The sequence below is a fragment of the Mobula birostris genome, chromosome 16, assembly GCF_030028105.1.
Source record: "Mobula birostris isolate sMobBir1 chromosome 16, sMobBir1.hap1, whole genome shotgun sequence".
Taxonomy (NCBI): domain Eukaryota; kingdom Metazoa; phylum Chordata; class Chondrichthyes; order Myliobatiformes; family Myliobatidae; genus Mobula; species Mobula birostris.
In genome coordinates, this window is record NC_092385.1 from 79,753,706 (window position 1) to 79,768,414 (window position 14,709).

At 43.2% G+C, this 14,709-nt stretch overlaps 1 protein-coding gene across 1 annotated transcript in view; it reads left to right on the forward strand.

Annotated features, from left to right (window-relative positions):
- Positions 1-2,349: 2,349 nt before the first annotated feature.
- LOC140210899 (troponin C, slow skeletal and cardiac muscles) overlaps positions 2,350-14,709 on the forward strand; it is a 36,889-nt gene continuing 24,529 nt past the window's right edge. The window contains exon 1 of the mRNA XM_072280164.1: positions 2,350-2,545. Coding sequence (XP_072136265.1) covers positions 2,516-2,545 — 30 coding nt within the window. The 5' untranslated portion in view covers positions 2,350-2,515. The remainder of the gene's footprint in view (positions 2,546-14,709) is intronic.

Here is a 14,709-nt window from a genome sequence, read left to right on the forward strand (position 1 = left end):
TGGATAGGCTTTTTCCATTGAGAGTGGGGGAGATTCAAACAAGAGGACATGAGTTGAGGATTAAAGGACAAAAGTTTAGGGGTAACATGAGGAGGAACTTCTTTACTCAGAGAGTGGTAGCTGTGTGGAATGAGCTTCCAGAAGAAGTGGTTGAGGCAGGTTCAATGTTGTCATTTAAAGTTAAATTGGATAGCTATATGGACAGGAAAGGAATGGAGGGTTATGAGCTGAGTGTAGGTCGGTGGGACTAGGTGAGGGTAAGAGTTCTGCACGGACTAGAAGGGCAGAGATGGCCTGTTTCCGTGCTGTAATGGTTATATGGTTATATGGAAATGAGATGCCAGATATCCCATCATGCTCCATGAAGAGACCTCTTTCCACCAAGGTGTCAGCTGAATAGGGGTTCTGGATAAGGATCAAAGACGTGGACAATGGATTCGTTATATATTCATCAAGACATCGGGATTGTATTGAGTGATCAGATACCATGTAATGAGAACAGAGAGTAGTTGTTCATCTGGTAGCTGCTTAAGAGTGCTACTAGAAGGATGGTGCTATATGAAGCCATTAATGGGTGTGTAGATGAACATACAGCAACAGCACTGAATGAGAAGAACAAGAAGCTTCTGGAAGATTGAAATAAGTTGTATTAAAGAATGATCTTTGAAGGCATCAGGAGCATCAGCTCTTGAAACTAGCTATTGCAAAGATGATGCAATCCACCATGTCTAAAACATAATTGTAAGTAGTCATTGTAAAGATTACTCAGGAACTCAAGAACAGGAATCACAGACACTTCAGCAATTCAAACAAAACTAAGGATTTATTACCAGAAATTGACTAGAAAAAAGCAAACAAGAGCTCAGTACAGAATCTTGAGGAACTGAAATCACTCCTGATACACAGAAGAACTTCTTGTGAGTTTCACCCAACAAGGAAGCACAATGACTGAGCAAGTAGGGGTTGGCATACTGCCCTGAAATACACCCTGAAGCACATAGGAATTCAGGACCAATAAGACAACATAGGTGCCCAAATGAAGCAATAATCCCCTAAACCATCAACTACAATCCAAAACATTGAAAATGTTAATTAAATTATCCCAAATTGAATAAAAGTTATAAATACAAAGAGAGATTAAAATTCTCCATAATACCAAAAGTGCACCTGCAAAACAAAGTGTAAGACCACACCTAGCTAAAGACAAACATTAGGCATAAAAGGTAATCGGTCCTAGGAACACTGCCTACCCGTGAGGTGACACTGAGAAAATACAATCCTCATACTAACTGACAAAAAATCTTTTTTAAAAAAACTACCCTGGCTTGTGTCAGCTTTGAAATAGAACTCTTAAATGTACAGTATAGCTACTGGAGTCATGCCATTTGTAGTAGTGTACTGTACCGTCCCAGGGAGCCACATGAGTGACAACAGTCCTATTGGTTTTAAAGAATGTAATAGAACACGACTTAATGCACTGACTATGAATGTCAGAATGGAAAGGGATTGCATGTGTTATTCTTGTAAATAATATTTTATTAAGAAAAAAGTTTATTGTGATTTTTAAAATACATGAACCATTATTCACATTAATACTATATTAATCTCATTTTTTAATTCTTCCTCTTTTCACATCAACTTCCCCCGATCCCAATCACTCACCCACTAGAGGCAATGTAGAGGCAACCTACCAACCCGCACATCTTTGATATGTGTGACGGAGTCAGAGCGCAGCAGAAATCCATGTGATCACAGGGTGAACATAGAATTCCCTGCAGACGACACCCAAGGTCAAATTTGAACCCAAGTGCTGCTTTGTGCTAAGCCAATGAAAACTTGAAGTTTCATAAGAGTGACTTCGCATCTCAAATGTATAACATAAACTGCAATGATACAAACACAACCTCAGTCAAACTGGCTCACTTGAATCCAAACCAAACCTAACTGGTGCAAAATATTTAACTAGCATAAACCCTGGTCGCATATTTCAATGGTAATAGTCATACTTACTTAAAGAACCAAAGAAAATAAACTACATAAAATATGTTGATTATAAGTACATTTGTCATAGTATTGTAAAAACAAAACATATATACTTCGAATTTTAAGACTTATCATTATTTTATTTAATCACATTCTTGACAAGACAGCACAAGAGAAAAATAACCTCATTGCTTGAGCTCAGATAAATCCCAGTGTGATCTAGAATACGTATTTAGAAAATGGCTGTCCCCTGCGCTGAGCTTTAGCAGGACTTTTGGGCTGGGACACCTTGCAATGTCCCCAGTGACATATGGATAGGCGAGAGGAGGTGAAAGGGCAAGAAGCCAGTTTAATTATGTCCAGGCTGCCTCTTGTGACATTCAATTCTTATCTGGCAAATCGTCAGTGATTTAACGCTGTTCGGATTGAATGGAGAGCGCGGCGCGTGGTAAATGTGGAATCTAGACCCCCCCCTATAAATGATGATCTGGGACCATTGTCTCTCTGTCCATCTACATCGCTACATCTATCCATGACCATGGAAGACATTTACAAAGCGGCGGTGAGTGCACAGTTTCTTAAATTTGCGTACAGATGTTCAATTATTCAACTTCAATTTTAAATTGTTCTGAAGCACAAACCATTAGATACCCTTATGGGAAAAGCTACGCAAATGTATTTTACCACCAATCTATACTGGGACAGAAATTGCATGATTAAACAATGGTTTATAAAAATATTCTATCAATCGTAATACACAATAAAGTAAAACTTAAATTTACATGAATTCTAACTACTTTAAATTGTCCCAGACAGCCAATTATTCCAATAATTTTGAGCAGAATAAAATTTCCTCTTTTACTATGAAATTTGATGTTAAATGTGGAAAAATAGTCAATTATAAAACCCCCAGTACTTGTTCCCTCTCGTCTACATCAGCGGTAGGATCTTGTCTTCATTGCTTTCAATCCAATCCCGGTCTATGCGCAACTTAAAAAAATTGTCCAATGTTACACATGCGGAAGGGTAACATTAGGGTTCATTGATTGCTGAAAGGTAATTTACAAGCAGTTGCAGCGTGCTTTCGAAATAAACTCCTTGTAGTCAAAGGTGGTGTGCCTTGACATCGTCTCGTTCCATTTTAGAGGCGGGGAATATGAAGCAATCGGCAGATGGCTCCAACAAACGCTATGATGTATCCTGCTGATCTTTGTTGTTAAATCGCTTAAATCTACTTATAAAACAGTCAGCTGTGGGGAAAAAAATAACAAGAGCTTGAAGGGACACACAAAATGCTGGAGGGACTGAGCAGGCCAGGTTTGGAGGGATTCAGTCATAAACGTTAGTCTGTCGCCTTTAATTTCTTGCAGGTGAACAAGACCTTCACAGTTTAATTTAGGAGAATTTATTCTTCGTTAATTTTACCAGCTCTTTTGTTGTAGTTCTTACTCTACCCATGAAGGAATGCACGGAGATTTTGTTGTACTGGCTTAAAGCTAATTTTGGGTCGCAGGAGGCGTTTATCTTGTCGATAACTTCCACAACACCCACAAGGCTCAGATAAGGATTTCAAGGATATTTGTGTGTGTCAGTCAAAATCTTGGATCAAAAGTAAGCTATTTGTAGTATTTGCCAATGTTGCTCTCCACAGTTGTCTTGTCTTTTACACTGTTAAAAATAACAAGGAGTAGTATTTCCAAGGCCACTTGCAAACAGGACTTTAAAGGAACTTCTTGTGTGCACGCACGTGTGTTAGGAACCCATTCATACCGAGAGCACCCGACATGGACGCGACGCCTAACAAAGACAACAGCTGCCACTCTTTTTACCACCTCACAGTTGTTTCCAACGCTTGAGAAGTTTGGACAGATTGCTCAGAGTCGCGGGTCTTCCAACAGCTAACATCTATCTCCATTACTGACAAAGACTTAATTCTCAGCGCTAAGAAATTCACTGAAAGCTAAATGAAGATGAAAAGAAAAGCTGCTCCTCTTGTATCTTGTACTTCGATAATGTTAACTGCTGCAACGTGCTGTAGCTATTTTTCTTCTTGTTTGTGACATGTTATCTAACAATAAACGTTCTGAAGTTAGTATTATATTCATGGATGAATTTCAGTTCTAGGCAATGCTCAAACATAACTTGGATTATTTGATAATTCTAGAACCATCAAAGGGTAAAGTTTCTGCCTGTATAAAATAATCCGGAAGCTATGTGACAGTTAATTCAAAGTCAAAGTAAAATTTGTTATCAATACATGTATATGTTACCATTTACTAACTTCAGATTAATTTTCTTGTCATCATTTGCAATACAATAGAATTTATAAAACTATACATAAACTCTGACAATCAATATGTAAATAAAAAACAATAATACTGAGAACACGAGTTGTAACCAGTCCTTGAAAATGAGTGTATATAGTTTGTGGAATCAGTTCAGACTTGAGGCCAGTGAAGTTATCCATTCTGGTTCAGGAGCCTGATAGTTGAGGGGAAATAAATGTTTCTGAACCTGGTGGTGTGAAACGCAAGGCTCCTGTACCTCCTTCCCAATGGCAGCAGTGAGAGAACACCATGACCTGGATCGTGTGGTCCTTGGTGATGGTGGTGTAGATCTTACAATAGCAGCCAGACTGTGCATTTGTTCCTGGGATGACCTACAGAATCTGAGTAAAGACCAGGGTCATCAAGGTTAGAGCAAGAAAGTCAGCAGCAGGAAGTGGAGCAGGTGACAGAAGTAGTAGCCGTGGGAGTTGAATGACAGATTGGGTAATAGTTCCACAGCCCTACCACATCCAATTGTGAATTCAGGGGGACATTAAATAGCTAAAGATGAAACTCCAAATACATCCCCATCCATAATGATGCTAGAGACCAGCGCATCTGCTGAATTCAAGCATTTCAACCTGAAGTACTGAGTGAATTCGATACCACCCCACCAGCCTCCGGGTCCAACATATTATTCTCCGTAACTTCCGCCACCTCCAACGGGATCCCACCACTAAGCACATCTTTCCCTCCCCCCCTCTCTCTGCATTCCGCAGGGATCGCTCCCTACGCGACTCCCTTGTCCATTCCTCCCCCCCATCCCTCCCCACTGATCTCCCTCCTGGCACTTATCCTTGTAAGCGGAACAAGTGCTACACATGCCCTTACACTTCCTCCCTTACCACCATTCAGGGCCCCAGACAGTCCTTCCAGGTGAGGCAACACTTCACCTGTGAGTCGGCTGGGGTGATATACTGCGTCCGGTGCTCTCGATGTGGCCTTCTATATATTGGCGAGACCCGACGTAGACTGGGAGACCGCTTTGCTGAACATCTACGCTCTGTCCGCCAGAGAAAGCAAGATCTCCCAGTGGCCACACATTTTAATTCCACATCTCATTCCCATTCTGACATGTCTATCCACGGCCTCCTCTACTGTAAAGATGAAGCCACACTCAAGTTGGAGGAACAACACCTTATATTCCATCTGGGTAGCCTCCAACCTGATGGCATAAACATCAACTTCTCTAACTTCCGCTAAGGCCCCACCTCCCCCTCGTACCCCATCTGTTACTTATTTTTATACACACATTCTTTCTCTCTCCTTTTTCTCCCTCTGTCCCTCTGAATATACCCCTTGCCCATCCTCTGGGTCCCCCCCCCCTTCTCTTTCTTCCCGTACCTCCTGTCCCATGATCCTCTCGTATCCCTTTTGCCTATCACCTGTCCAGCTCTTGGCTCCATCCCTCCCACTCCTGTCTTCTCCTATCATTTTGGATCTCCCCCTCCCCCTCCAACTTTCAAATCCCTTACTTACTCTTCCTTCAGTTCGTCCTGACGAAGGGTCTCAGCCTGAAACGTCGACTGCACCTCTTCCTAGAGATGCTGCCTGGCCTGCTGCGTTCACCAGCAACTTTTATGTGTGTTGCTTGAATTTCCAGCATCTGCAGAATTCCTGTTGTTTACTGAGTGAATTTGTTTATAATCCTCCCAAGATGCAGATCATGTAAGTGACAGTCTTTAGCCAATTTGTTTAGACCATAACATCTAGGAGATGAATTGGGCCATTCAGCCCATCAAGTCTGCTCTGCCATTCTGTCACAGTTGATTTATTATCCCTCTCAACCCCATTCGCCTGCCTTCTCCCCATAACTTTGATGCCCTGATTAATCAAGAACTTATCAACCTCCACCTTAAATATACCCAACGATTTGGCCTGCATAGCCATCGCTGGCAAAGAATCCCAGATTCACCACCTTCTAGCTAAAGAAATCTTCCTCATCACTGTTCTAAATGGACATCCCTCAATTCTGAGGCTATGCACTCTGGTCTGCGACTCCCCCACTACCAGAAACATCCTATCCACATCCACTTTATCCAGACTTTTCAATATTGAATAGGATTCAATGAGGTTTCCCCCCAACCCAACAATTCTTCTAAACTCTAGCAAATACAGGGTCGAGCCATCAAGCACTCCTCATACATATGTTAATCCTTTGATTCCAGGATTTGGCCTCCTTTGGTCTCTCTCCAATACCAGAACATCTTTTCTTACAAAAGGGAACCAAAACTGCTCACAATACCCCAAGCGTGTCTAACCAATGCCTTATAAATCTCAGTAATACATCCTTTCTTTTCTATTTTAGTCCTCTTGAAATGAAGGCTAATGTTGCACTTGCCTTACTCACCGACTCAACCTTCAAGTTAACCTTTAGGAAATTTTGCACAATGACTCCTCAAGTTCCTCAGCAACTGTGATTTTTACATTTTCTCCCCATTTACAAAAACAGTCCAAGCCTTTATTCCTTCTACCAAAGTGCATAAGCATGTACTTCCCTACATTATATTCCATCTGCCACTTCTTTGCCCATTTCCCCAATGGCTACATCCACACTAGACCAGATAATTTTGAAAACGCCAGTTTCCAGTAAAAACGACAGGTGTCCACACTAGGCATTTTTCAAAATATCTGTCCACATTAAAATGGATATTTGGGTGAATCTACTCCTACTGGGCATGTGCAGACACATCTACAGGAAACAAGCAAAGAGGAAACGGTATAATATTAACATTTCCGCGGTGGTGTTGTGCTATTTCCATTGGTCAAAAACTAGAGTACCAACAACAACAGCGAAAGAAAGTTTTCAACAATGTCTTCAAGGGATTCAAAGAAAACCTCCACTGGCAAAAGCAGACCGGACTTCTTCGTTTAGACAGACAATGAAGTCGAGCTGTTTCTGCGAGTTACAAATGACTACAAAGTCAGCAAAGCAGTGGAGAACATGGAGATGTTTAATTCAAACAAGCTATTAACATAGACAATAAAGTAAATAACACACACATGAAGCCGTCCTCTACCCAAGATCAACAAGAGAGTGGAATCTTCTGCCGCCAGACCTGCACAGTATTTCTGACATTAATATTTTTAAAGATAGACTCAATACAATCAGCTTAGGGGATCTGGTCAAAAAAAGCTCACTTTACAATTTAACTCTCACGCCGTTCACACCAACTGTGCGTTATAACAGCCGTCCGGCAGTGCTTGTGCAGTACCAAGCGGAAGCAGAAAAAGCATTGTTGTTGTGTTGTCATGACAGCGTTTTTAAACATCTCCATTTACCTGGTCCACACTACAACGCGCAACAATCGTTTTCAAATTTACACCCTCTGGAGAGTGTTTTAGAAAAGCTCCGTTTTCAGGGATGAAAACGCTGTTTCAATGTGGACAGAGGGTCAAAACAAAGAGAAGAGACTTTGTTTTCAAAATTATTCGGCGTAGTGTGAACGTAGCCTAACCTCCACAACACTACCTGCCTTTCCACCCATCTTTGTATCTACAAATCTGTCCACAGAGCTATCAATTTCTTCATCCAAATCATTGACGTACAATGGGAAGAAGCACACTACTAGTCACTGCAGCCAATCAGAAAAGGCCTCCTTTATTCCCACTCTTTGCCCCTGCCAGTCAGCCAAACTTCTATCCATTCTAATACCCTTCCCATAATACCACGGGCTCTTATTTTGTTAAGCAGCCTCATGTGCAGTACTTTGTCAAAGGCCCTCTGAAAATCCAAATAAAGATCCACCAACTCTCCCTTGTCTATCCTACCTGTTATTTCCTCAAAGAATTACAACAGATCTGTCAGGCAACATTTTCCTTTAAGGAAACCATGCTGACTTTGCCCCATATTATCATGTGCCTCCAAGTACCCCGAAACCTCACCCCAACATCGTGAAGTCTGGCTAACTGGACTATAATTTCCTTACTTGTGAAATTCCCTCTCTTGGGATTCATCACCAACTGGATTTTCCCAACCTAGCTGCATATTGAAATCCCCCATGATTATCACAACATTGCCCCTTTTTACATGCCTTTTCTGTTTCTCATTGTAATTTGTAGCCAATATCCTACTACTGCTCAGAGGCCTGTATATAACTCCCATCAGGGTCTTCTTACTCTTGTTATTTCTTAACTCTACCCACTAGGATTTTATATCTTTTGATACTTTGTCTCCTATTTCTAAGGAATTGATTTCATTTTTTAACCATTGGAGCTACTTCACCCCCACTGCCTACATGCCTGTCCTTTCAATACAATGTGTATTCTTGGATGTTAAACTCCCAACTATGATTTTCATTCAGCCACAACTTGGAGATGCCCACAGCATCATACCTGCCAACCTCTAACTTTTGCTGCTTGTGATTATCAGGAAATGGATGAGTGATCTTACATCACAGAAGCTATGGGATCAGCCAGTATCCTGGCTATAGTGCTAAATACTCGTGTTAAACGATGTGCTTTGCTTCTGGGTATTCATGCTGACAATGTGGAAACATGCCCTAATGCACTCAGAGCCCACTTTGTTACATATACCTGTACACATGCTCATTAATGCAAATATCTCATCAGCCAATCAGGTGGCAGCAACTCAATGCATTAAAGCATGGTCAATTGTTGTTCAGGCCAAATATCAGAATGGGGAAGAAATGTGATCTAAGTGGCTTTGACTGTGGAATCATTGGTGTACCAGAAGGGTGGTTTGAGTATCTCAAACATTGCTGATCTCCTGGGATTTTTATGCACAACCGCCTCGGAGTTTACAGAGAATGGTGCAAAAAACCCACAAAGAAACAAAATCCAGTGAGTGGCAGTTTTGTGGGTGACAATGAGGGAGGTCAGAAGAGGAGTGGCCAGGCTAGTTCAAACTTATAGGTGGTGTCAGGCCGCTAGAGCAGGGATCTAATCGCAGACCCAGTACTGTGCACACAGTGACATTAATTGAGTAACAAATCCCAAGGTGCAAACAAAGTCAGTGTCAAAGTTCAGGCAGAGATCAAAACATCCACAGAAATCCAAAGACCCGAATCAGGAAACAGGCAGAGTCGATATTCAGAGGGACAGAGTACAGATATGAATGTCGGAAAAACTCAGGAAAATTCACTGGCACAATCTGGCGACAAACAGGTGAAAACACAGGACTGAACCACACTGAGCAATGAACAGAGAGGCAGATGATAGGTGGAGCACAATGAGACACAGGTGGCAGCAATACAGGTAATAGTGAGGAGCAGATGAGAGACAGAGTACTCAGTAATACAGGGACTGGAATAGAGCAGGAGTGGGAACAGGAGCACATGGGGCATGAAAACAAACAAGAGCACATGGCAATACAAAACCACAGACTGACGGCTAGGGGGAAACACACAAAAAGTTCAATTGGAGGTACAGTCAGTAACCCCCCCCCACCCCCACAGACGCCTCCTGGCGTCACGGCAGGCAGAGCTGGGTGCTGGCGATGGAAGTCCCTGATGAGAGAGGGGTCCAGGATGTTACAGGCGGGGACTCAGCATCTCTCCTCAGGACCGTAGCCCTCCCAGTCCACAAGGTGCTGGAGGCCACGGCCCCGGCGACAAACGTCCAGCAGAAAATGCACCGTGAAGGCCTCTGACCCATCGATGAGCCATGGGGAGTGGGGGTTTGGGGACAGGACACAGGGGGCGGCTCATGAAAGGCTTGATGCGGGACACATGGAAGGTGGGATGAATGCGGTGGAGAGTGGAGGGGAGCTTGAGATGGACGACAGTAGGGCTGATGACTTTAACAATGGGTAAGGGGCCGATGAAGTGAGAGGCAAGCTTGCGGGAATCCACCTTGAGGGGCAGGTCTCGGGTTGAAAGCCACACACGGTGTCCCTGGCGGTAACGTGGGGCCTTGGAGCGATGGCGGTCAGCTTGACGCTTGATCCTAGCAGCGGCACGGAGAAGGGCGGAGCGAGTGCGCCTCCACGTCCGCTGACAATGGTGGCTGAATGCCTCGGCAGATGGAACGCCAACCTCCTCCTCCTGGGCAAGAAACAGTGCTGACTGCACGCAGAGGGGCTCTGGGAGACCAGACACCGCAATACTGTCTCCAGCTAATGGTTGCCCCGCTCGGTCTGGCCATTGGTCTGTGGGTGCAATCCTGAAGACAGACTCACAGAGGCACCCAGAAGATTACAGAATGCCCTTCAGAAATTGGTTGTGAATTGAGGGACCCTGTCTGACACAACACCTACAGGTAAACCATGTAATTTAAAAAAATGTAGTACAAGTAATTTGGCTGTTTCTTTGGCCGAGGGGAGTTTAGGTAAAGGAATGAAGCGTACAGACTTGGAGAAATGATAACTACTGTGAGAATGGTGGTGTTACCATCTGATAGGGAAGACCGGTGATAAAATCCAGGGCAATGTGGGACCAGGGTCTTTTGGGGATAGACAGGGGTTGTAACAGACCAGCAGGTGACCGGTTAGAGTTCTTGCCTTGAACACAGACCAGCAGGTTGAGACGAAGTTGTGGATGTCATCTCCCATGGAAGGCCACCAGAACCGCTGACTGATGAAGGCCTGAGTAGGCTTGGTTCCAGGGTGACAGGATACCCGGGAAGAATGACCCCACTGCAATACCTGTGAGCGGACAGAGCTGGGAACATAAACACGGTTAATGGGGCATTGACTAGGGGCTGCCTCGCTCTGTTGAGCGGTTTGCACCATGGCTTCAATGTCCCATTGCCCTGCACCCACGAGACAGTGAGCAGGGAGGATGACATCAGGTACCTCAGGGGTCTCAGAGGAAGGAAATCTTCGGGAGAGGGCATCAGGTTTTCCATTCTTGGAACCGGGGCGGAAGGACAGTAAAACTGAATCTTGAGAAAAACAGGGACCAACGAGCTTGACGGGAGTTGAGACGCTTGGCCGTACGGATGTATTCCAGATTCTTGTGATCAATCCAGACTAAGAATGGCACCCAAGATGCTCGGATCGGCAACTTGGCCCTGTTGGCCATAAACAGCCGGAGGACCAGGCACTTGACATCCAGAAAATCATTGATGCTTTCATCACCAATCACAACAACAGACGGATTGTGCTTCTCTGAAAACATTAATGGTGAGTGCAGTTGATCTTTTTTTAAAAATTGAGCCAAGATTATTATTATTATGCTTCCTGCAAATCCTAAAATATTACATTTACTGCTATTAAGCCTATTGGTTTTGCTTAGACTTCCAAGTGGTGATTCTGTTGATTTTTGTTTTAAATTCAGTAGCCAAATTAATTGAGGTATTGCATGGTCAGAGTACGATTTGTCCAACTCCTGGTAAAGTCTTGCAGCTGTTGTTTGCCGTATTTGACTTTAATAACGGTGTATCTTTTGGCATTGTCTGTCTATGTAATGCAAATAACAGTGGACGCCGTGGGTTAGTGTTGTGTTTTTCAGTTGAAAAGCACGCATTTGACGCAGATTGCGGGTTTGGTGCGTGATTCACGTTGTGCACTGTGGGTCGGATGCTCTGTTGGTTTGTTTGTTTATGCTCTGTGTAGCCCGGGTTGTCTCCGATGCTGTTGACACTGTCACAGTTCACTTCTATATTATATTTATCAATTGCTGTTGCTTGTGAATCAACAGAGGCATTTATAGTAGGCACATAATGCTTGAAACTGACTTTTGAACGCCATGTGTCTGGCCTTGCGAATACATATTACCATACAGTACATCCCTCAGCACCATCACTGAATAATTCAGCCCCACCGCAGCACCAGCAAGAAAAACTCTCTGGTGCCGCCACTGGCTGGGGAACTCTGCGTGTTCAGCAAGGGACTTAGAAAAAAATCAAAATGTCGTTGAATAATAATGAGAAGCAGATGAGAGACGGAGTACTCAGTAATACAGGGGCAGGAGCACATGGCAATACAAAACCACAGACTGACAGCTGGGGGAAACACACAAAAAGACAAAGCTCAACTGGAACTCATAAGCTGGCATTAAGACTATGGTGTGTAGAAGAGCACCTCTGAATGGTGGCCTTGAATTGGATGGGCTACAGCAGCAGAAGGCCATGAGCATACACTCAGTGGCCACTTTACACTTTATCAGGCCACTGAGTGTACATCCTTTCCACAAAAAAGGCAAATCCGCTGTATCGAATTAAGTTCCCTCGGTCAGCTCTCAGCCATTAGCAAGTACTGGAAAATATCATTCAACAGAGCTAATAGATGGTATTTATACACTAATGATTCATCACTCACTGGTTCAGTTGGATTTCACCAGGAAACTTAAATATGAACAAATTGAATTCCAGAGGCAAAGAATGCCCTCTTAGTTAGATAATATTTGACCAAAATTGCTTCATCTAGACATTGTAAAATTAATGTCAATAGAGGACAACTTTATACTAGTGGAATTATATTTAGTGCAGAGGTGATGGTCAATTATTTCAGCCCAGGATGTCATTGGAGGAATGTTCTTGACAAAGCCCCACAATGGAACAGGATCCAACAGCAATTGGGTATGAGCTGATAAGAGACAATTAACACTTGTGCTACAAAAATACCAGACAAGGATCATCTCCAGTAAGAGAGAATCTAACCATGTACCTTTGTTGTTCAACAGCATTATCATTGCAGGGTCCCTTGCTCTCAATATCCTGGGTGGGATGGGGATGCCAGTGGTGAGGTCCCTGAGGAGAGAAGCCTAGCTGAACCAGCGCCGAGTGCAATCAGAAGCAGGATGTCCCCTGCCAGATACTCTCTTCCGTACTCCCTGTGTATTTCCGTACTCCCCATGTATTTCCACACTCTCCGTGTATTTCCACACTCTCCATGTATTTCCACACTCCCTGTGTATTTCCGTACTCCCCGTGTATTTCCACACTCTCCGTGTATTTCCACACTCTCCGTGTATTTCCACACTCCCTGTGTATTTCCACACTCTCCGTGTATTTCCACATTCCCTGTGTATTTCCACATTCCCTGTGTATTTCCAAACTCCCTGTGTATTTCCAGCATCTGCAAAGGGTCTCACATTGTGATGGTGGGTGATGTAATGTCTTCCCAGAAAACAGTCTATTCTCAGTTTCCCATATTGCCCAGCTGTATCATCTGCTCATATGCCAAAAACATGAAATGAAAATAAACATTTATTTAGTTTTTTCATATTAATTCCTTGAGTGTATATTATTTTTTCAAAATATTATAGTGCAATCTGTGAAATTTGCTCAGATGAATTTCCAAAACCTGAACAACCATAATGTGGGGGTCACTCGTAATCAGGAGTGTGATGAAATACTCTAATTTCATCTTTCCATAAAATATCAGTAAGCTTTACGTCATCCAGGACAAAGCTGCCCATCTGATCTGCACTTTACATATTCATTGCATTCACAAAACATGGCTACAGGATTTATAGCCAAGAAAATACATGGCAGTAATGTATTAAAACTTATTCAACAGCACCTTCCAAAATGAATCATACTTTATACTGAGTTGGAAGCATATGGCCTTTTCTTCATTGTCGCTGGGTGTGAACTTGTAACTTCCCACTACTTATACTGAATGAGAATCTATCACATCAACTATGGCCAGCTCAATGGCAACTTCTCAATTGAATTGGATTGACCTTATTACTTCCATTTTTCAGATTAGGTTAGATTATGAGGACACTCAGTCCTCGTTTATTGTCATTTTGAAATGCATGCATTAAAAAATGATACAACGTTCCTCCAGAATGATATCACAAAAAAACACAGGACAAACCAAGACTAAAACTTACAAAACCACATAATTATAACCTATAGTTACAACAGTGCAAAGCAATACCATAATTTGATAAAGAGCAGACCATGGGCACGGTTAAAAAAAAGTCTCAAAGTCCCGATAGCCTCATCATCTCACGCAGGCGGCAGAAGGGAGAAACTCTCCCTGCCATGAAACTCCAAGCACTGTGAACTTGCTGATGCAGCACCACTGGAAGCACCCGACTGCAGCGGACTCTGAGTTCGTCCGAAAACTTCGAGCCTCCGACCAGCCCCTCCGACACAGCCCTCTGAGCACCATCCTCTGCCGAGTGCTTCGACTCTGCCCCGGCCACTGAGCAACAAGCAAAGCCGAGGACTTGGGGCCTTCCCCTTCGGAGATTCTGGACCACACAGTAGCAGCAGCAGCAGCGAAGCAGGCATTTCAGAAGTTTCACCAGATGTTCCTCCGTGCTGTCACGTCTGTCTCCATCAAATCAGGATTGTGCACGGCACCCTACCTGACAAATAATAGACATCACCACCAGAGTGGCCGCTACGAGCTACGTCACACCACCATCTTCTCATCCTTCCTCCTTTATATACATGAGGAAAAAAATCTTTACGTTGCATCTCCATCTAAATGTGCAATTTATAGTAATTTATAATAAATAGTATGTACAACAGAAGAATC